This window comes from Neovison vison, chromosome 1, assembly GCF_020171115.1.
Source record: "Neovison vison isolate M4711 chromosome 1, ASM_NN_V1, whole genome shotgun sequence".
Taxonomy (NCBI): domain Eukaryota; kingdom Metazoa; phylum Chordata; class Mammalia; order Carnivora; family Mustelidae; genus Neogale; species Neogale vison.
This window is the reverse complement of record NC_058091.1, coordinates 69,881,732-69,903,922: the sequence shown is the minus strand read 5'-3', so window position 1 is coordinate 69,903,922 and position 22,191 is coordinate 69,881,732. Positions and strand designations below refer to the sequence as shown.

The following is a 22,191-nucleotide window of genomic DNA, read 5'->3' as shown; positions in this document are numbered from 1 at the left end:
GATGATTAACAACTGAGCCTCCCAGGTGCCCCTAAACTTTTTTTAAAAACTTAGTATTAGATTGTCTTTATCTAGTTTTATAGTTACTCATTCAGAGGTTCATCTTTTGGGGTGCCTAACTGACACAGTCCAAAGAGCATGTGACTAGATCTTGGGGTCATAAGTTTGAGCCCCATACTGGGCACAGAGCTTACTTAAATAAATAAATAATTTAAAAAACCCAGAAAAACAAAAAAACAAAAGTGCTTCTTTTTGGGGTGAAGGGAGACATTGAGGATCAAGTTTCATTTCATTGTTGGTTAATTTTTCTTTCATGGAGCAAAGAACATATCAGCAAACATGCAAACAATATTTATGAGTTGAGAAGTACTTAAAATTATTAGTTGGTCAAGAAAAAGGTGACTCTAATAGTTTTGATAACAAAGCATTTGGGAACCAGTGGCTGTAGTTAACAAACTTAATCTGTTCTTCCTAACTGCTCTGGAGAAAATGCTAGATTTAGGTTTTTTCTTTAGGAATATAAATATCCCTGAGGTCAAGAAACATTTCTAATTAGTCATTCATTCATTGTTCTTTTAAAGTAATTCAATGGGTGCTTACAACATTGAGAATTCCATTCATTCTTAGCAAATATTCTCACAAAGGCAGTTTCCAGTATTGATGAAAGATCCATTGTGTGCTGAGGAATGTGAAATCTTGCCAGCTTTAGTATGACTATGAGCCCAAGGGTGTTGGTTTGTCATTTTAGGAAAGGCCACTGCCCCTGTAATTCTTTTCTTGATGCAAGAGACTGTTGCTTAAAAATATATATACTTTTCCAAAATTTAAACAAACATTACAAAAATGGAAAATAGAGGGAGAATAGCGTTCTGTCCTCATATAATCACTATTTGTTATGCTTGCTTTCAATGTTTTATGTGTAATTTGAACTGTTGCTTTTGATTACAGTTTTCATGAACTTTTATAAGAAAAATGTGTATATGGAAAATTTGCATTGTTTAGTCAGTAAATGGACTGAGACTCCATATATATATAGTGTTCAGATAGAATGTTCAATACAGAGAATTTTTGTCAAAATTTCACTTCATTAAATTTATTTTGACAAGAATGCCTCAGGATTAGTATTGCTTTAGTTCAATAGTATTAGTAAATAATGTAATTTGTCTTTGTGTCACATTTTATAAACTACTTATTCAAATAATATATTCCTACTTTTAGAATTGACCAGAGTATTACATTTCTTAAAATTGTAATAAACTGTGTGTGTGTATATGCCAATACAAAGATATTATCTTATTTGTTCAAAATAGTGAAGGCAGAGCTAGATTGGCTTAATGGAGAGGAGAATTTTTAAAGAAAATAAATATAATTATTTAAGTATTGATAAAGAAGTTTAAGTACATATTATGAAGTAAAACTAACTTGAAAAGTTGTCAAAAATTATAATTCATGAATAGTCTGATTTATTTAATTTTCCTAGAGTTTTAACATTTATAAGTTAAAAGAAACAAATTCTTGAAATATTATATAGTTGTTTTGAAAAAAGAACCGAATTTTAGGCCCTAATATTTGAGTTCATTGCTGAAAAATTTCCCGATAAAGAATAATTTAGAATTTTTAATATGTAAAATTGAAGACAATTCTTCTTCATTTCAGACTAATACAGTCTGAATATATGTGCTTTTACCATCAGTAATTGAATTATGCATCCAGATGTGCTGCTGCTAACTGTTACTTCTGGTAGATGCATAAATGGGCTGAAGAGCAAGCCCATCTTTGTACACCGTGTCCATGTAGATTTATGGGATAGTTGCTTGAGGAAGTTAGTAAGGTACGTGGCATCAGAACTCTTGTGTCAGCTTCCTATCTTGACCTTGAGAGATCCTGTTTTTCCAGAATAAAACAGCACCTACTTTCTCCTTTCTTAGCAGTACATGGTAGCTCATAGAGCTAAGAAGATACTGAAAATGATGCATTTATATGGCATTTCTCCACATCTTACAATGATGAAATTGTACTGTGAAGCTTTTTGTGTAGAAATGAATATGTGATTTCATTCATTTATTTAATTTAAGCAAAATGTAGTTTTGTAATTTTGTTAAGATGTGTATTAGAGGGGCACCTGGGTGGCTCAGTGGGTTAAAGCCTCTGCCTTTGGCTCAGGTCATGATCTCAGGGTCCTGGGATTGAGCCCTGCATCAGGCTCTCTGCTCGTCGGGGATCCTACTTCCCCCCCTTTCTCTTTACCTGCCTCTTTGCCTGCTTGTGATCTGTCTGCTAAATAAATAAATGGAATCTTAAAAAAAAAAAAAAAAGATGTGTATTAGATTGAGAGATTGCTAAAAATTTAGCCTGCTAGAATTATAGTAGTTCTTGCAAATCTTTCTTTTTAATGAGGAATGTGCCCTTGGTTAGCATGATAAAGGATTCCAAGTGTATTTATCTCATATAAGGAAAACTGAAAGGTTTTTAGGATGTTCATTTGAACATTACACTTTCTCTTATGTTGACTGTCATTTCTCCCAAAAGATAGGGAGCATGTGCCCTGTGTTTTCTGCTCCTTGTGGGGAATCTGTTTGGTTGCTAATATCTTTGGACCGTTCTAGGCTGCTCTGTGACAGAAGAAATATAATACCTTCTATCACAGAAGATAGTAGAAGTCCTGGACTTCTCACCACCACAGGCAAGTGAGCATCCTTCCCTTCATGGCCTAGGTTAGGCTCTCTTCAGAAACATCAGAACACCTTCACCATACTTCATTTACAATAGGCAAAGACCTTGGGGCACCTGGGTGACTCAGTGGGTTAAGCCTCTGCCTTCTGCTCAAGTCATGATCTCAGGATCCTGGGATTGAGTCCCGCATTGGGCTCTCTGCTCAGCCGGAGCCTGCTTCTCCACCCCCCTGCCTACTTGTGATCTCTTACTCTCTGTCAAATAAATAAAAATCTTTAAAAAAAAAAAAAAAAAAGGAGGAAGAAGCAAAGACCACCTTTTCTCCCCCATCAGGATATCTAAATCACAACCCTGTACCACTGAGGACCTTCAGAGCCTCTCTTGCGTGCCATGCTACTGTGTGCAGGCTCCTCTACGCAAAGGTCCCCCCCACTTCCTGTCCCTTCACATGGCTCTTTTAGCCCTTTATACTGTCCCAGTAGAGGAGGAAATGTGTTTTTCCTTCTACCCTCCTGGATTGTCTCCCAGAGACCCTGTAAAATTAGGCTGACAAAAGTTTAACAGAAAACAAGGAGTTTATTAACATGTGCAGTACATATCTTGTAGAGAAGACTCTGTGAAGAGTAACTCAAAAGAGTGGTTAGAACTTTGGCTGATACAGCATCTTAATGGAAGAACAGTAACTTTATAGAGAAGTGATAAGATGAAGAAAAAGGTTTTAGGCTTTCTGGGGTGGCAGATTGTAGGAAGGTAAAAATGTGGGGGGCTCTAACATAGTAAGGTTTGTACAGGTCCATCTTGGCCAAAAAACTTTCCTGGGTAAGAGGGTTTTGGGCAGTGTCATTTTTCAGAAGTATCTGCTTGTAGTCAGATAAGGGAAGATATGGGAAGATTTCTTTCTGCATCTACTGATTCTCATTTGCTCAAAATTCTTGTGCCAAAATGACATATTTTGGAGTGGCATATTATGGTTCCCTATATCCCTACTTTTATTTTACTTAATTTTCAGTCAAACACTTAAATGGGTTTACCTTGTGTCATTATTCTAATCATCTTACAAATATTAACTCATTTAATTTTAGCAACTCTATGAGATAGGAACCATTATTATTTTCTGCATCTTATAGATAGGGAACCTGAGGCAAAAAGAGGCTAAATAATTTGTTAGTAAGTTGTAGAGCTAGGACTCAAATCCAGGCAGTCTGTCTCTAAATTCTGTATGCCTTTTTAAAAAAATTATTACTATTATTCATTATAATATATGTGTGAAATATAATTACATAAAGAACAGCATTTGGTACAGAATAAATGCTCTCAAGTCAGCTATCATCATCACTATGAAATAGTTTCCAAAAGCATTTTTACTGATTATATAATATTCCATTGCTTCCTAATTTATTTTACTGTTCCTTTGTTAAACATATTCTTTTACTGAGGTACAGTTGACCCATGACATTATATTAGTTCAGGCTTACAATGTAATGATTTGTTATTTATAAATAGTGAAATAAGTCTAGTTAACATCCATCACTTCACATAGTTACAGATCTTTTCCTTGTGATGAAAACTTTTAAGATTTACTCTTGTAGCACGTGGGTGGCTTGTTTGAGCACCTGATTCTTGGTTTTGCCTCTGCTCAGGTCCTGCTCCCAGGGGTTTGAGCCCTGTGTCCTGCTTGTGCTGAGCCTAGAGTCTTGTTTGTTCCTCTCCCCCCATTTTATCCGTGCTTGTGCATGAGCTCTCTTTTTCTCTCTCACTCAGATGAATACATAAATAAAATCTTAAAAAAAAATTTATTCTTTTAGCAACCTACAAATATGCAATACAGCATTATTAAGTACAGACACTGTGTTGTGCATTACATCCCCTGACTTATTTATAACTGGAAATTTATACTTTTGACTCCTACAGTCAGTTACACTGTAAATTAGGAAGTGGACTCCCAATTTTCAGGAGAATCCCCTTTACCTTCTTGCCTCAGCTGATCTATTTGCTAATCTGAGATCACAGCTCTTTCCACCAAAGCCTCACACCCAGGGGCCCAGAGATGTCAACCGTGTTCTCTTAGTTCTATGCTGCTTTGTCCCTGTTCAGCCCTCACACACAAGCCTTTTCTTATTGGTAGTTCATGCTGTTAGAGTTTGGTTACCCTCTACCTCTCCTCTTTGCTGTTGTCCAAATATTTCCTCTCGCTTTTTGTACACTTTGTTTCCTCACTCACACTGTGACGCTTTCTTGCAGCACCATGAACACAACCATCCAAACATCCTGGCATTTGGTTTCCTTATTTGTAGAATGAGCACAATAGTGACTGTTCTCAAGATAAAATGAGATGACATGCATGAGGTGCTTAGCACAGTGTTTGGCACATATACAATGGTAAATAGATGGTAACTGTTATCATTAATAATAATGATAAGTCCTCACCACTCCCCCTGCTACCACCACAGCAATTGCATTTCTTAAAATCCTTTGATTTTCAAATACTCATACTCTGATCTAGCTGTTCATAAGCATGGTGAAACCTTTTGGCTATTCATCCTCCAGAACTATTCTATTTCCAAGACTGTAAATTGGATATAGCTACCTAGCACCCTAACTTACTACCGTTTGTGCTGTTTCATTTTCTTTCCATTGCTACTCATGCTGTGGAACCTCACTGAGGTCTCTGGTCTTCTCTTCTTGCCAACATAGTTTATTCCTTCTTAAACTGGTCATGGCCTCATGGTGCATCACTCTGTTGGTGGTTCTTCTTGTCCTGTCTTCTTGTCTGTTTCACCAGGCTGGCAAACACCAAAGGTAGATCAATTCAGCCATTTGCTTTTTTACCCCAACACATGGGCAAAATAAACTCTGGACTCCTTGCTGTGGTCCAGGGTGTCTCCGTGTGGGTCCCCGGCCCCCATCTCCTGTGTCATCATGGTTTATCAGGGACTTAACAAGTTTGTTCTTGCCTTGGAACTTTTGCAAATGTCTGAGTAGACCCTTTATTTAGACCTTTTCGTTCTTTTTTTTTTTTTTTTGAAAGATTTTTATTTATTTATTGACAGAGATCACAAGTAGCCAGAGAGGCAGAGAGAGAGAGAGGGAGAGAGAGAGAGAGAAACAGGATCTCCGCTGAGCAGAGAGCCCGATGTAGGGCTCCATCCCAGAACCCTGGGATCATGACCTGACCCGAAGGCAGAGGCTTAACCCACTGAGCCACCCAGGTGCCCTGACCTTTTCATTCTTTAGCTCAAATGTCACTATCTTGGAGAGCGTTTCCCTGTGCCCTGTAGAGTCTCCTCATATGTGAGTCCTCTTGTCACTGTACCTGGTGTGTCTCCTTCACAGGATCATCACAGGTTGTTAAGTGTGTAATTTTGTTTGACGGTGTTTCCTGGATGAAGCTCCGTGATGGCAAGGATCAGGACCGTTTTGTTGACCATTGTTTACTTAGTACCTTCTAGAATGTATGACATGTAACACATGTTAGTTAATGAGTCGTTTTATCAGATGCGCGAGAAAAATGAAGAAATCATACAGTCCTGTAGATTGGTTCTCTTGCAAGTATAAGTTTTCCAGACTCAGCAGCATCCTGTTCAGCTGTCCCACTGCTCCTCCTTTATTCTTTCCCTTGCCCTCTGTCACCACTCCAGCCTTAAGTTCCCTTAACCGCCTCCTCTTCCCTCCACAGATAAAGCTGAGGCTGGGACCTGCTTCATTTGTTCCCTGTACATAGTAAACCTACTGCTAGCACATTTGGCTTTTTAAATCCCATGTAGTTTTAGGAAAAGAGATGTCTTCTGTCTATCAAAGACTAAATCTCTTCAGCTGTGTTCTTGATCTGACCTTGCAATCTGGATCTTGCTCTATTAGTTCCTTCTTCTCCTGCAGGTACTTCTGTATTTCCAGCCTTTCCTCTTCATCAGCTCATTTCCCCAACTTTGTTAGCTTGATTACGCCTTTCTTAGCCCTGAACAAATAAACAAACAAGAAACAATATAAAAAAGCCCAAAAAATAACAGAAAACTCTGCACTCCTTTGACCTTGAATTTCCTACTGTTCCTGCTTTGAACCTCACCTTCCCCTCTGAGCCAGAATCTGTAAAAGCCTAGCCTATGGTATCTGTCTCCAGTTCTTTATGTGTGCTTACTCTCCTTTCTCTCAGCTCCTGCAGTCAGTGGGTTATAACCTACCATGTCATACCACAGACCGCCAATGGCTTTCTAATACCTAAATCTAATAGATGCTCTACAGTCACGTAGCTAAGCACTTCCTTCTTTCTCCTTTTCCCTACTGAGAAACCACTTTCTTGGTTCTTTTTTAACCTCTTTTAAGATATATTATTCTTCTCAGTGTATTTTATTGGCTTGCGTCTTTATTTCTTAAGTGTATATTCACGTTTCTGAACCTTCTTCTTTACTGCTTAACCTTGTTTCTGCTTTCGTATTTACTACTTTGGTAACCCTCTCCACCATCCTACAAGGAACAACATGAGCCAGAAATGTAGGTGTTGTCCTAGAGCCCAGAGGTATTTTTGTTTATTTGTTTGTTTTGTTTTGTTTTGTTTTGATGGTAGTCATTCTAATGGGTGTGAAGTTATATCTCACTGTGACCTTGATCTTCATTCCCCTATTGAGAGTGATTTTGAGCATCTTTTTGTATGCTTGCTGACTTATTATCGTATACCTTCTTTGGAGAAATGTCTATTTGTTCTTCATTGATTTTTTAATGAGACTCTTTGTTTTTGTTGAGTTGTAGGAGTTCTTTATTTTTTTTTTTTTTAAGGTTTTATTTATTTGTCAGAAAGAGAGCACAAGCAGGGGGAGTGGCAGGCAGGGAAGGCAGAGGGAGAAGCAGGCTCCCCACCGAGTAAAGAGCCTAATGCGGGGCTCAGTCCCAGGACCCTGGGATCATGACCTGAGCCGAAGGCAGATGCTTGAACAACTGAGCCACCCAAGCATCCTGAGTTGTAGCATTTCTTTATATATTCTGGATATTTATTCCTTATCAGATACATGATTTTCAGATATTTTCTCCCATTCTGTAGATTGCCTTTGCATTCTACAGATCATTTCCTTTAATGGACAGATTTGTTTTTCTTAAAGGGGTTCATGAATTTTATATATTTTAAAATATTTAAGTGCAGTTAATTAGCTCAATATTTATGAATCTTGTATTAATCACCAGTAATCTTACAGTATCTGGTACATTTGAAAACATTCAGAACTTATACTATCACTTATTTAAATAGAATGTATTTCTCTTCTGTCCAGCTTTAATTTTTAACTTTTTAGTTTTTTAATTTTTAACTTTTTAGAAGTTTTTAGTTTAGTCTAATTAATCTATTTTTATTTTTGTTGTCCGTGTTTTTGGAGTCATATCTAAGAAGTCGTTGCTAAATCCACGATCATGAAGTTATGTATTCTTTTAAGGCTTTTATAGTTTTAGCTTCTATGTTTAGTTTAGTCTTTGATCCATTTTGAGCTAATTTTTGTATATGACATAAAGTGAAGGTTTAACTTCATTTTTTTACAATGTGGTTATCCAGTTTTCCCAATACTCTTTGTTAAGAATGTCCTTTCCCCCTGAATGGTCTTGGCATTTTTGCTGAAAACCATTTGACCATATACAAGAGAGGTTTTTTTCTGTGCTCTTTTTCTTATTGCATTGGTTTATAGATTTGACTTTTTGTCAGTACCACACTGTTGTGTGTGGGTTTTTTTCAGTATAATTAACATACAATGTTATATTAATTTTAGGTATACAATATAATAATTCAAAAGCTCTATACATTACTCAGTGCTCATCAGGTTCTGTGCACTCTTTAATCCCCATCACCTGTTTCATCCATCCCCCAACCAACCTCCCCTCTGGCAACCATCACTTTGTTCTCTAGAGTTAAGAGTCTTGTTTCTTGGTTTGTCACTCTTGTATTTATCTTTGTTCATTTGTTTTGTTTCTTAAATTCCACATTTGAGTGAAATCTTATGGTACTTGTCTTTCTCTGACTTATTTTGCTTAGCGTTAGACTCCCTGGTTCTATCCATGTTGTTGCAAATAGTAAGAGTCCATTCTTTCTTATGGCTGTATAATATTCCACTGTATGTATGCCACATCTTCTTTATCCATTTACCTATTGATGGACACTTGGGCTGCTTCCATATCTTGGCTATCGTAAATAATGCTGCAATAATCATGGGATACATGTATCCCTCTTAGTGTTTTTTGCCTTTTTTGGATAAAGACTCAGTAGTGTAATTACTAGGTTGTAAGGTAGTTCTATTTTTAACTCTTTGAGAAGCCTCCATACTGTCTTGCACAGTAGCTGCCTTTTTGCCTTCCCACCAACAGTGTAAGAGGGTTGCTTTTCCTCTACATCCTCATCAACACCTGTTGTTTCTTGTGGTTTTGATTTTAGCCATTTTGACAGCTCTGAGCACACTGTTTTGATGCCTGTAGCTTTGTGGTAAATTTTGAAACAAGGAAGTGTGAGACTTCCAACCTTTTTCTTCTTTGTTAAGAGTTTTTGACTATTTAGGGTCCCTTGAGATTCCATATGAATTTTAGGATGATTTTTTTTTATATTTCTGCAAAAAGTGTCATTGGAACTTTGGTAGGAATTACATTAAATCTGTAGATGATTTTTGGTAGTATTGCCATCTTAGCAGTATTAGGGCTTCTAGTCCCTGAACATGAAATCTTTTCCATTTACTTGTGTCTTCTTCAATTTCTTCCAGTATCATATTGTAGTTGTCAGTCCTTTTCCTCCTTGTTAAAGTTTATTCTAAGTATTTTATTACTTTTGGCACTATTGTCAATGGAATTGTTTTCTTAATTTCTTTTTCAAACAGTATTGTTGATCTTTTATAAAACTCATTTCAAAGGTTACTTCCAAAATAAAGGCTTTTCTGATTTCTTCAAAATAGAAATGACCATTTTCTCCCCTAATCTCCCCCATATTCTATAGATGGATATCTACTGTAGAAACTGTAATATTTCATTGCATTTGATTGTTTAGAAATTGACATTCCTCAACTAGAGTGAAAGCTCTTTGAGGGACTCTTTCATCTTTGTATCCCCAGAGCCTGCTATATAACAGAGGTTCAATAAATATCTTTTAAATGGATGTATAAACCAGTGAAAAATGTATGATGTAAACACAAAAGTATAATTGAAAGAACGTTTAACCTTACATAGTCTCTCTTCCCTTATTTATGTTCATGTCTAAATCTTTGTATGACAGTAAAATCCAGTCCTGGTGTCTAGAATCCCTGATTGGGGTAGGGGCTGGATGGCTCAGTCATTTAAGCATCTGACTTCAGCTCAGGTCATGATCTTGGGGTCCTGGGATTGAGCCCTGCATGGGGCTCTGCACTTTGCAGGGAGTCTATGTGTCCCTCTCCCTCTGTGCACTGCCCCCCCAACTCATGCTCTCTCTCTTTCAAATAAATAAAGAAATTCTTTTTTTTTTTTTTAAAGATTTTATTTATTTATTTGTCAGAGAGAGAGCGAGCGAGAGCGAGCACAGGCAGACAGAGTGGCAGGCAGAGTCAGAGGGAGAAGCAGGCTCCCCGCGGAGCAAGGAGCCCAATGTGGGACTCGATCCCAGGACGCCGGGATCATGACCTGAGCTGAAGGCAGCTGCTTAACCAACTGAGCCACCCAGGCGTCCCAAATAAAGAAATTCTTTAAAAAGAAATAGAATCCCTGATGGATGATGTACCAGCTTCTCTGACAGTTCATTTGGCCTGGGTGGTTATTAGGATCAAAAGAGGGACTTGAGAGATCATTTGTAATGGCCTCATCACTTTTACTATCAAGGTTAAGTGACCTGTCCAAGAACACAGGAGAACTGGGCCAGTGTTAGACTGTTCCACCTGGGTCTCTTTCCTCAATTGCAGTGGAACGAATGGGATGCCTCTGGCATCAAGGTGTAATTTTAAAGACTCACTTTTATGAGTGAAGCATTATAAAATTCGATTTGACAGTTTTACACAGTAATCAGTTGGAAATATCTACTTAAAATGATGAGTATAAAAATTTTAAAGTGAAGTTCATTTCAACATTATGCCAGCTGTTATGGTGAAGCATATAGTTCAGATGACTTACTAATACCATCTAAAATGGAATAGTTTGAGTAGCATATGGAAACCAGAATCCTTTAAATTGTAGTAACAGAAAAGATAAAAACAGTTGTATGGCTTTTATTTAAAGTTTTTGATGGCTAAAAAGTGATTGTAAAATTTTAGTGAGATCTTTCATATTATATGTGACATAGTTTTATTGTAACTTACAATGGTATAAGAAAGTATCTTCCAGATGTAAAACAAGAAAAGACCTTATCATCTCCTATTGTATGCTGTATTATCTGATCACAGATCAGTCTTCTTAAAACGAAAATCCAACTTATCACCTCTGTTGCATCTGAAATAGAATATGTTAAGCTTAAGAATATGTCAGGACTACCTAATTTACATTTTGTATTCTAGACTATTTTATTAATAAATTTCTTGGCATACCTCAATAAAAAAAAACCTCTTTGTGATTATTCTCAAATTATATTTCATGCTATCCTATAACTATCCACACAATGTTAGAAACAGGAAAAAATAGCAAAATAAAAGAAAAAAGTTTATAAGAACATGTATGTAATTGAAAAGATATGATTTTATTAAAATTGATCTCCATAGTTTACTTTCAGACAACTTTTAGCAATTTCTTTACATTTAAGGTATAAATATATTGTTGCTACATACTTAAGAGTTCACTTAAAGAAAATCTCCTGTGTAAAAATATGTATATTTAAAATTTAAAAAACGGAGACAACTTCCCAGTACTTAGCACACTCAATAAATGTTTGCTGAATAAAACAAACAAACTCACCTAAACAGATAAAACTCTACTGTATTTGTTAGGATTCCAAAATATTGTTTCTTTATTAAATTATTCATTTCAGTGTTCTTTTACATAGCCAAGTCTGCTAGTGTTTAAAATACATTTTAAGGAATTGTTCTTCAGACATTTTGCATCTTTAGCTATGAGGTAAATTATATTATTTAGGAGGCGTTTTTAGCTGACTTTTGAAGGATGTCTGATATATTTACTGTGCGATTTTCTATTTAGTGCTTGAAGGAATGTCTGTGGTACTAGGAGGAATTGAACAATTTCTTAAATTATTCATAAGCTTCTCCTCTAGAACATGAATTAATGTAGATGAAAAACGACATGTGGTTTTCACACCAGCAAAAACTCTTCTTATCTCAAGAATGATGTTTCCATAACCAATACCCTGCAGTCTGGCTAAGCAATAGATTATATTGCTAATAGGAATAAAAAAACCAGTACTAAGAAATATTCTTCCAAAAGAAGACAACAATTTCTTTTTTCCCCTATTTTGGTCAACATAGAGAAAAACACATTAATAACAAATTATATGTGCTTTGTGACAAATATTATTTAAAACAGTATTGTGAATAGATATCCATCATCGAAGATTTCAGGCCCAGTGAATAATGAGAATTATTGGGTCAAAATTCAAGTAACTGAAACCTCGGGTCTCTCGGATGGCTCACGTTGGTTAGGCATCTGCCTTCGGCTCAGGTCATGATCCCAAGGCTCCTGGGATCGAGCCCTGATCAGCAGGGTGTCTGCTTCTCCCTCTCCCTCTGCTGGCTGCTCCCCCTGCTTATTAAAAGTAAAATAAATAAAATCTTAAAAAAGTAACTGAAACCAGTAAATAGAAAAATATCAAATCTTTACATTTGATGAGTTTGTCATATCAAAATAATATGTGAAACTAATGTAGGTAGTAATGAATAATAAAATTGCCTCCTATTTTAACTTCTCTTAACGCTTCTTTCCTTATATCTTTTGTATTTTTGGATAGTTCTGAACATTGCTGTCTTTTTCATTGGGCCCAGATCTGTCCCATGAGATGGTAAACTCTGTGAGAGCAGGGCCACGTTCGCTGTCATAAGCAGACTGTGTGTCTGGCACATGTGGGAAGTGCTCTGTAAATAAATGAAGAAATGAATTTTTGCTTTCACGCCTTCATGCTGTTTCTATTTTCTGGGTTGATATGAATATATTGCTGGCAATATGAATATATTGCTGCTATCAGCAGTTCTTCTTTGTGATAAATTCTTCAAGTATTTGATGACCTAGAAATTATGCCCTGAACCCGTCAATCAGATCCTAGAAACTTAAGTAAGTGAACATCACTGTATATGTTAAGCCATCAGACATTGCCAGTATTTGACAACTTTTGACTCATAAAAATGATGGTTTTGCATGATTTTAACTCTAGGTCTATTTAAAACAGTTACAGGTATGCCATAATAGAGAGGACCAGAGCTGGGTTATGATGGTAGTTGAGGACAGATATACCTGCTTATAATTTACGTGAGCCAAAAGTTGATAAGTTTAATTGTAACAGTAGTTGTTATGAATACACTATTATCGTTTTAAAATATGTACTTTCTTTTTTTGCTGCCCAGCCTCTGAACTCTTCCCCACTGTCTCCCACGTCACGTACATTCTTCCACAGTTTGCTTTGGTGCTAGGAACATGATCTTGCTTTAGTCTAGACTTTGAATCAGAAGCTAGCACCTTGAACAGAGAAGGACTGTGCAGTATCTGTTCTGGAGCTGGGTTATGTCATCAGTGGCGGCCACCACCAATGGCAGGCAGGTGGCAGCAGTTCTAGCCTGCCGTGTGCTGTAGATGTTCCCGGCGTTCCCAGCTGGAGCAGGGGGTGGTGCCGTGTACCTGTCCTCCACCATAGCTCTAGACACCTGTTTGGCTCCCTAGCCTTCCAGCCTGGTTTTCTAATCTTCCCAGTATTCTTTTCTTACTTTTTTTTTTAAGGTTTATTTATTTGAGGGAGAGAGAGAGAGAGCGAGCAAGCATGAGTAGAAGGGGCAGAGGGAGAGGGAAAGGGAGAGAATCTCATACTGACTCTAAGCTGAGTGTGGAGCGTGACAAAGGGCCCCTGACCCTGAGATCAGGACCTGAGCCGAAACCCAGTCAGGTGCTCCACCGACTGCACCACCTAGGTGACCCCTGCTGTTCTTCAGCTTAATTCAGCCAAAGTTGCCATTTGTTGTTTGTAACTAAGAACAGTGTTGTGTTGTTTTTTGTTTTTTTTTTCTTCATTTTAATGGTCCATTGCTTGACTCTTTATTACCATAAAAGGGAGAGGAAAAATCTTTGCTGCTAGTGACTAGCAGTGAAAGGTTTTAGGACATGCCCCAAATTTACCAATGGTGATCAAAATGTCACATTGAGCTCATATTAGCATTTAGTAGATATTATGAAAGTAAAATAACAAACTAAGATTTTGAAAATATGGGGATAATATTTTGAGATACTAAGTTTTCTCCTTGTATTTCTTGTATCCTTTGTTCTGTGCCTAGCCACCTCTGGGATGGTAGTACCCATGTTCTCAGAACAGAGAATATAGCAAGAAAAATAGAGAAAAGGCTTTGGGATTTCAACACCTGAGCATAATGATACATTTTTCCTGCTTTGATGCTAGAAAAGATTCCCAGGTTCAGCGAAGAAGAGAGCTGGAGGCTAAGGTGGAGTGTGAGTACTTGCCCTTCCATCGTTTCCTGAACAGAACAGCAGAAACTCACGTCAGTCTGAGAGCAGGAGTGACCCTATGCCTTGCTCCTGGGGTGTGTTCTTAGAGCCAAATGAGCCAGAATTCCCTGTGCTTCCAGAGTGGCAGTGGGGGTGAAGCAATGGTGCTATTATGTAATGGATGGCCTTAGGAGATTCTGACCCTTTTTACCTTGGCCCTGGGAGATTGTTATTTTTGTATGCCCAAGAGAAGCAAGAAGGTGGTAGAGGGCCTGAGACAGGTCCAGTGAGTTCCTGCTTGCCCTGGTATGGTGTGGTGACCAATAGAATGAAATCTTGCATACCGGAAAGGGCACAAAAGTGGCAGAGTCATTATATGGGAATGAGGGAGGGTCTAACTGCAAAAAGCAAGCACGGCTTATGTCTCAGGAGATGCCAGATGTTGACCCAAAAGCCAGGCACTACACTCCCATCTAAACCACTGTGCACCCCATTAGCTACCTCCCCGTCAACTAAGATACAGTCCTAGGGAAAGAGGGGAACACTTTGAATTGCCTGAGGCAATTGAATCCACCAGGAAGAAATGTAAATTCTAGCTGAAATATAGATGAATAAAGAAAGTTACTCTCACACATGAATTTCCCTTGCTTAAAACTGTCAGCATTTCCCACCATACCAAGAATGAAATCTGAGGGTTTTGCCTTGCCCCATGATATTCCTGCGTACTTCTCTAAACCCATTCTGCCTCTTCCCCAAATGCTGACTCACCTTGCTCCAAGTATACTGTCCTTTTTACTGTTTCTGGACCTACTAAACATTCTTTATAAGTACTTCCTTCTGCCTCGAGTCCTCTTCTCCACGCAGCTGGGTAGCTTCTCAAACATCTCTTGGGAGTGGGATTCTCAGACCACTCTGAGTTGCTATCTGACATAGCAACTCTTTTCTTCCACATCACTTTGTAGATCCTTCGTGTGCTTTATTTTTCTCCCATCACTGATCAATACCTGACAATATATTTATGTATTTGTTTGCGGCCCCCAGTGTGTGTGGACGTTCCGCAAGGGCAGGGGATTTGTTCTGTGTGTTGCCGTGGTTCCCACACCTGGAACAGTACCTGACAGTAGTAGTCTGACAGCAATCATTTGCCGAACAAATGAACGGATGATGAGATCTGAGTTGGCCAACTGCTGTTCCTAAGTGCTGTACAAATTTTAAAATAACCTAACCAGATTTTCCCTTTTACTTTAATTTTCTTAGAGGGGCGCCTGGGTGGCTCAGTTGGTTAAGCGTCTGCCTTCGGCTCAGACCATGATCCTGGTGTCCTGGGATCGAGCCCCAGGTCGGCTTGCTACTTGGGGGGAGTCTGTGTCTTTCTCTCTTTCCCTCTGCCCCTCCCCTGCTCACACACAGGCTTTTTCTCTCAAATAAATGTGTAAATCTTAAAAACAAAAACAAAAATAACCAACTTGGAGGGGAGAAAGAAGATTTTAGATTCTTTTTTTTGAAGTTTATTTATTTTAATAATCTCTATACCAGTATGAGGCTTGAAGTCATGATCCTGAGATCAAGAGTTGCATGCTCTTCCACTTGAGTCAGTTATGCCCGCCCCAAGATTGTCGATTCTTCACATAGAGGGCAGCATGAATGTTGTAGTCAGTAGAGTTGAGTTCAAATTCTATCCTCACCATGATGTAGCTCAGTGATCTTTGAGAAAGCTGTGAGCATTTCAGAGTCTCAGTTCCTTCATTTTTAGAAAGGGGAATAATAACTTACCCCTTTGGGTTATCTGGAGGAGTATATGATCAAGCATTGCTAAAACACCTAGCACAAAGGTAATGCACAATTCAAGCAGGTATTGTTGAATACGCACAGATACCGTCGAATACATACAGATGCTAAGCCTGTGCAGTCACACCTGTGGGTACTGAGCTCATTAACTCCCAAGTCGGCTCCAGGAGCTCCTCTCCTGGGAGTGAGGTCCTCTTCCCTGCTTTTTGTCCTTCCTGCCGCCCAGTATACTAGATAGGTATCATTGATGTGGCTAATAATTATGTTGTTGGTAAAAAGAATGAGTCCATTTGAATTTTCTCCTGCGCAGGTATTTCTGTTTGGAAACTCTGCCCTTCTCTGTTATTTTTATTATTTTTGCGTGGACTAGTCATTACAGCAAACCCTTCTTTTTCTGAGAAAGGATAATATTGTATCTTTGTTTTTGTTCACTCCCCCATCTTTTTTGTTTCGGGTTCCCATTCCAAAAAACTGAATACTTACACTATGTAAAAAATAATCAGACTGGATGGAAATATATTTGGTTTTGTTTTTATCCAGGTATTTCTGGTTATAATTCTATGTATCATTAGTAATTTCCAGATTCCAACAGAATTGGTGGTTAAAACTAAAGCATTCTTATGACTGTAGTATTTAGTATTATATTAAAAACATCTTTTATTTTTTAGGACATTTTTTTGGAAATATTAGATAATCTTCCACTAGGTTCATGATTTTTAATTGTTAGAAAAATTAAAGCATATTTAACATTGCTAATAAATAAATGAATTTAAAAGGAACAATTCACTAAACATTTGGATAGGAGGTGCTTTTATTTTAGATTCAAAGACATTTTTTACCTTATATTTCATCAGTTTCTATTTTTTAATGGACACTGTTGGAAGGATTATTTTTACTGAAGGGACCCCTCTCTGTGTGTTTTTTTGAGAACTGATTTTTCGAGCTTTGTTTTTGGGTAAATGTAGGAATTCTTTTAGAAAAGGGAAAGGTAGGGGAACCTGGGTGGCTCAGTGGGTTAAGCTTCTGCCTTCAGCTCAGGTCATGATTCCAGGGTCCTGGGATGGAGCCCCGAATCGGGCTCTCAGCTCAGCAGGGAGCCTGCTTCCCCCTCTCTCTCTCTGCCTGCCTCTCTGCCTGCTTGTGATCTCTCTCTGTCAAATAAATAAATAAAATCTTAAAAAAAAAAAAAAAAAGAAAAGGGAAAGGTATTTAGAAGCTCATGTGTAAAAGAGGGGAGCTTCTCTGACTGAAACCAGTGTGTGTGTGGGCATGGTGGAAGGTGACAGAATGCCCTGCCTTACTCTTCCTCATTCAGTTGCTGGAGCAGCCTTTGTACCCTTCACTGACCCTGGCTTAAGCTGGGGTTTTAGCTAGCTTGAAACATGACCAGAGTAGAAGTGATGGCATCTGCATTCCAGTTCCTTCTTTACTACTAACAAAGAGGGTGAATTTGAGCATTGACTTCTTATGTTTTAGGTTTTTTAAAAAATTAATTAATTAATTAATTAATTAATTTGACAGGCAGAGATCACAAGTAGGCAGAGAGGCAGGCGGAGAGAGAGGAGGAAGCAGGCTCCCCGCTGAGCAGAGAGCCCGACGCGGGGCTCGATCCCATGACCCAAGCTGAAGGCAGAGGCTTTAACCCACTGAGCCACCCAGGCGCTCCTGTTTTAGTTTTTTTATTTTTAAAATTAACTTGGGTATTAGCCCTACCTGATTTGGAGGCAGAAAGAACAAATGAGAAGTTGTTTACCAAAGATCTTTGAAAAGTATGAATTTTTCATACATAAAGCAGAAAATTCTACTTGTGCATTCTACATTCTAGTACGATGCTTGTGCACTTGTAATAATGTTATATTGCTAATGTCTAGGCAGTTATTCTGCTTATTTAATTAAAAAATTTTTTTTATTCCGAAGTAATACATGCTCATTGTAACCACTCAAACAATATACAGGTGTGTAAAGAAAATGTTACTCATCTTCTCTATCTCTATTCAATGTCAACCCTCATCCTACAGTAATTTACACCATTTTTATGCTAATAAAACATAGAGAATTTATCTTTTTTAAGTAAGCCATGGAATCATATTATTGGTTTATTAACCATGCAACTTGCCTTTTTTGCTTAATAGACCATGGGCATCTTTTCAGGTCAATACGTATAGCTGTGACTCTCTTTTTCTTATGGTACTCCTTAGTATGCCATATGGTAATTTAACAACCATTTCTTTATTGATGAGGCTATTTATACTTTGTTTGTTTTTAAGAATTGATAAATATCTTCTATATAGAATCTTATGTGTTAAAAATTTTATTTTTGTGTATTTTCCTAGAACTGAATTTGCTGGTTCAAATACTGAAGTAAATTTAAAAAATTATTGCCCCATTCTATTGGTTAGAAGCATGTTCCTCTCACACTCAAGGAGAGGAGAGTATATGGGTGGGGACATAAGGTGGGAGGAGAAGACCATAGGTTCCGTCTTAGTATTTGCTTCTCACGGTAGGATTAAGTCATGTTCTTGTAATGACAAGTAAGTCTTTAGGAGAGAATAAAAAGTCATTTTAAATCAGTGAAAAAAAAATATTGCCTAGATTATTTTATGTCATGGTTGTGGCAACTCTCATTCCCCAGCAGACATTATTTCTTCAAATATTTCCTCTGTCTTCCTCTTGCCTCTTTTTTAGGGACTTAACTTATATATATATTAGACAACTTGCTGTTACCCCACATTTATTGATGTTCCTTCTTTTTGTTTTTCTTTTCTTTTCCCTTTCCCTTTTCCTTCATTGCCATCTCCCTTTCCCTTCCATTTCCCTTTTGTTTCCTTTTCCTTTCTCTTTTCTCTATATTTTATTTTGGGTGGCTTCTATTGCTATGTCTTCAAGCTCACTAATTTTTTGTTCTACAGTGTCTAATCTGTCATTAATTCTATCCAGTGTATTTTTCTCTAGACATTGCAATTTTCATCTCTGTAAATTTGATTTGGGTCTTTTTTATATCTTGCATGTCTCTACTTTTTGAACATAAAGAATATAGTCATAATTATTTTGATACTTTAATCTTCTGACTCTAAATTTGTGTCCATTCCCTTTGATGAATTGATTTATCTCTTCATTGTAGGTCATATTTTCCTGTTCATTTGCATGCCTGAACATTTTTGATTTGATGCCAGACATTTTGAAATTACCTTGTTGGTTCTGGATAGTTTTGTATGCCTATAAATATTCTTGGGCTTTGTTCTAGGACACAATTAAGTTACTTGGAAACGGTTTTTTTGCTTTTGGATCTTGCTTCTAAGATATTTTAGATGGGACTAGAACAGTACCAGTTCAAAGCTAATTTTTCCCCACTGCTGAGGGGAAAAGTTCCCCACTGCTGTTCATTCTACCCAGTTTCCCACAAATCTCAAAGTTTTTCCAGTTTGGCTCATGGGAACAGACAATTCTCCTGCCCCTGTATGAGCAATGGGCACCATTCCCTCTAATCCTTTTGAATGTATTTCCCCATCCTCAGGTAGCTTCCTAAGATATATGCGCGGGTCTATACTCAGCTGAATACTCTAGGGCAACCCTTTGTAGATTTGTGGGATTTTCTCTCTGTACAGGTCTCGCTTTTCTAGGACTCTTGCCTGTGAGCTATGGATACCTTTGCCTCTCCTACTTTCAGCTCTTTTTACTCGACCCAGTGAGATGACTAAGCTCCACCCAGTGAGGATGGTTTCTTATCCTAAGGATGTCAGCTGGGCAGTTGAAGGACTCACCTTGTTTCTCATCTCTAAGGGATCATTGAGCTTCACTGCCTGATAAGTGGAGTGTCTTACAAACCATCATTTTATATACTTGGTCCTTTCATTGTTTCAGAGGGGAGGGTAAATCCGATTGCTGTTATTCCATCTTGGTCAGAAGTAGAAATTTTAGATATGGGTCATAGATAAACTAGTCCTTTTCTATGCATCTAGCCACCACTAGGATATTCAGTGAAAATCAGCATCATATCAGACAAACACTTATTACATTTCTTAAATGTTTTCTTTTCAAATTGTTGCTTTTGTGTGCTTAAAGTTTGAAATTTATACAGATTTAATAATATCTTGTCCTATGCAGTGTGGTTTTATTCTCTCTTAGAAAGTATTCCATACAGGTATATAAAGTAATCTTCATTATAAAGTAATTTGTTATTTTTTGAATTGCCATTTAAAAAATAAAAGATAGCCATGTGTTACAGTAGCATTTTTGTATTTTTATTTTCTTTAGAAGCTGCAAAAAGGACATTTCAAGAAAAGGGCATCTTGGCAGGAGAAAACAGGAGTTTTAAGCCTCACTTGACTTTTATGAAATTGTCCAGAGCACCACAGCTCCGGAAGAAGGTGAGTAAACATTTTTGTTATAAGCCCCAGGTTACCAGCTGCACCAGTCTTACTAAGCATGCTTGGGGCATGTGTGAGCTTTGTAGTGGTTCTTGACACCCTACCACTCTGGGTCGTGGGATTCCAAGTCAGTTTGTTTCCCACTCCCAGGGAGGCTGAGTTGGCTTGTGAGACTCCATGCAGGCTCTTCCAGCTGTGCCCTCCTTTGCCACAGGGGCTCTTCTTCTGCACCCTCTGCCAACATTAGCTGCATACTTGGACCAACATTTCCTGATGCTGCTTCTCTTGCCAAATTTGCTTCCTCCCTTGAAGAGCATTGAGGCAGGGCCAAGTACCATTTTATTGCTTTCTCTGCTTTTGGTTGTTTACAGCCTGCTGCCCTCCAGGCTTCCTCCTCTGGCCTGCATACCTGGTGCTGCTCACTGGAACTGGGTTCTTCATGGTGGGATGCACTTCTTTACCCCCCTTTATGCCACTCTTTCAAGATTTCCAGAAGATGGCCTTGTGGTTTTAGTAGTTGTCTCCATTGAAGGCTTCGAACAGCTGTTCCATGGACTGGGCAGGAGGATAACTAAGGAGACCCGATCCCCCCATTACTTGAAAGTACTCCTCCCTGAGGATGGGCAGAAGTGACATGAACTAAGGGATATGTCTCTTGACCTCCCACATCTTTCTACCTTCCCACGCCACCCCTTCCTCCCTCAGTTTAGAGTAACTTTTGGTTTTCTTTTGGATTTATGAGCTTTTCTCCAGGAATCCTTTTTTTTTTTTTTTTTTTTTAAGATTTTATTTTATTTATTTGAGAGAGAGAGACAGTGAGAGAGAGCATGAGCGAGGAGAAGGTCAGAGGGAGAAGCAGACTCCCCATGGAGCTGGGAGCCCGATGTGGGACTCGATCCCGGGACTCCAGGATCACGCCCTGAGCCGGAGGCAGTCGTTTAACCAACTGCGCCACCCAGGCGTCCCTTCTCCAGGAATCCTAAGGGCACCCTTCATTTCAGCCTAGGGAGCTTCTCATGCAAATTTAGCCATTTGCTGACCTGCTCTAATATACCAGAGTTCTGGAGATGGGCATGCAGGTTAATGTCTGTTCCTGCTCTCCATGACCCATTGCTACAGCTAAGACTGATTTGCAGCTCTATAAATGAAAGTCATGTTTATTAGTAAGTGGATCTCTTTTCTAAATTGGACACATATTTAACGTCTCTATGCATGGAAGAACTTTCTGATCTTTAAAACATGTATTTGGGTGATTGACCATCCTGTGGTTCTGAATTTTCTACAAATTATTGTGAATACCTTTTCAAAAAGATACCTTGCGTGGTTTTTTTTTTTTTTCTTTTGATTACTATGCCCCACATTCAATAATAACTAAATCAGGTGCCATTCCTGAATATTTAGGTGAAAACAATTTGTGTAAGAAACAGATTTAGACTTTTGGATTAACAGCTGACAAAACTTGCAGACTGATGGTTAACTTCTTTACTCATTATCATTCTTGTTTTGCTTTCAAATGGATTGTCCTCTTCCCAGTGATTTCATACTTAATCACAGAATGACAAATCAGTGGTGAAGGTAATATCCATATTTTGAAGTGCTTCTTTCTCTGTTCGGTGTTAAATTTTACTTGAGAGCGCATAAGGACATTTATCAAAGGAGTGTTTAAACTACTCTAGAATATGAATTTTAATATTTTAGACTAAATTTAAATGATTCCTTGGCAGTTAATTTCCCAGAATCTGCTCCCTTATGTTGTAGAATGGGAATATGAGTCTTACAAATATGAAGTGGCTGA

The 22,191-nt window shown here is 38.0% G+C and overlaps 1 protein-coding gene across 9 annotated transcripts in view; it reads left to right on the top strand.

The window, feature by feature from the left end:
* Nucleotides 1-22,191, top strand: part of AKAP7 (A-kinase anchoring protein 7) — a 154,695-nt gene that overhangs the window by 44,441 nt on the left and 88,063 nt on the right. For all 9 annotated transcript variants that reach the window (XR_006384582.1, XR_006384581.1, XM_044248816.1 and 6 more), the window contains exon 6: nt 20,284-20,396. Coding sequence is in view for 7 of the 9 variants with exons in the window: in XM_044248816.1 (XP_044104751.1) it covers nt 20,284-20,396 (113 nt within the window). In the remaining 2 variants the exon portion in view is untranslated. The remainder of the gene's footprint in view (nt 1-20,283; nt 20,397-22,191) is intronic.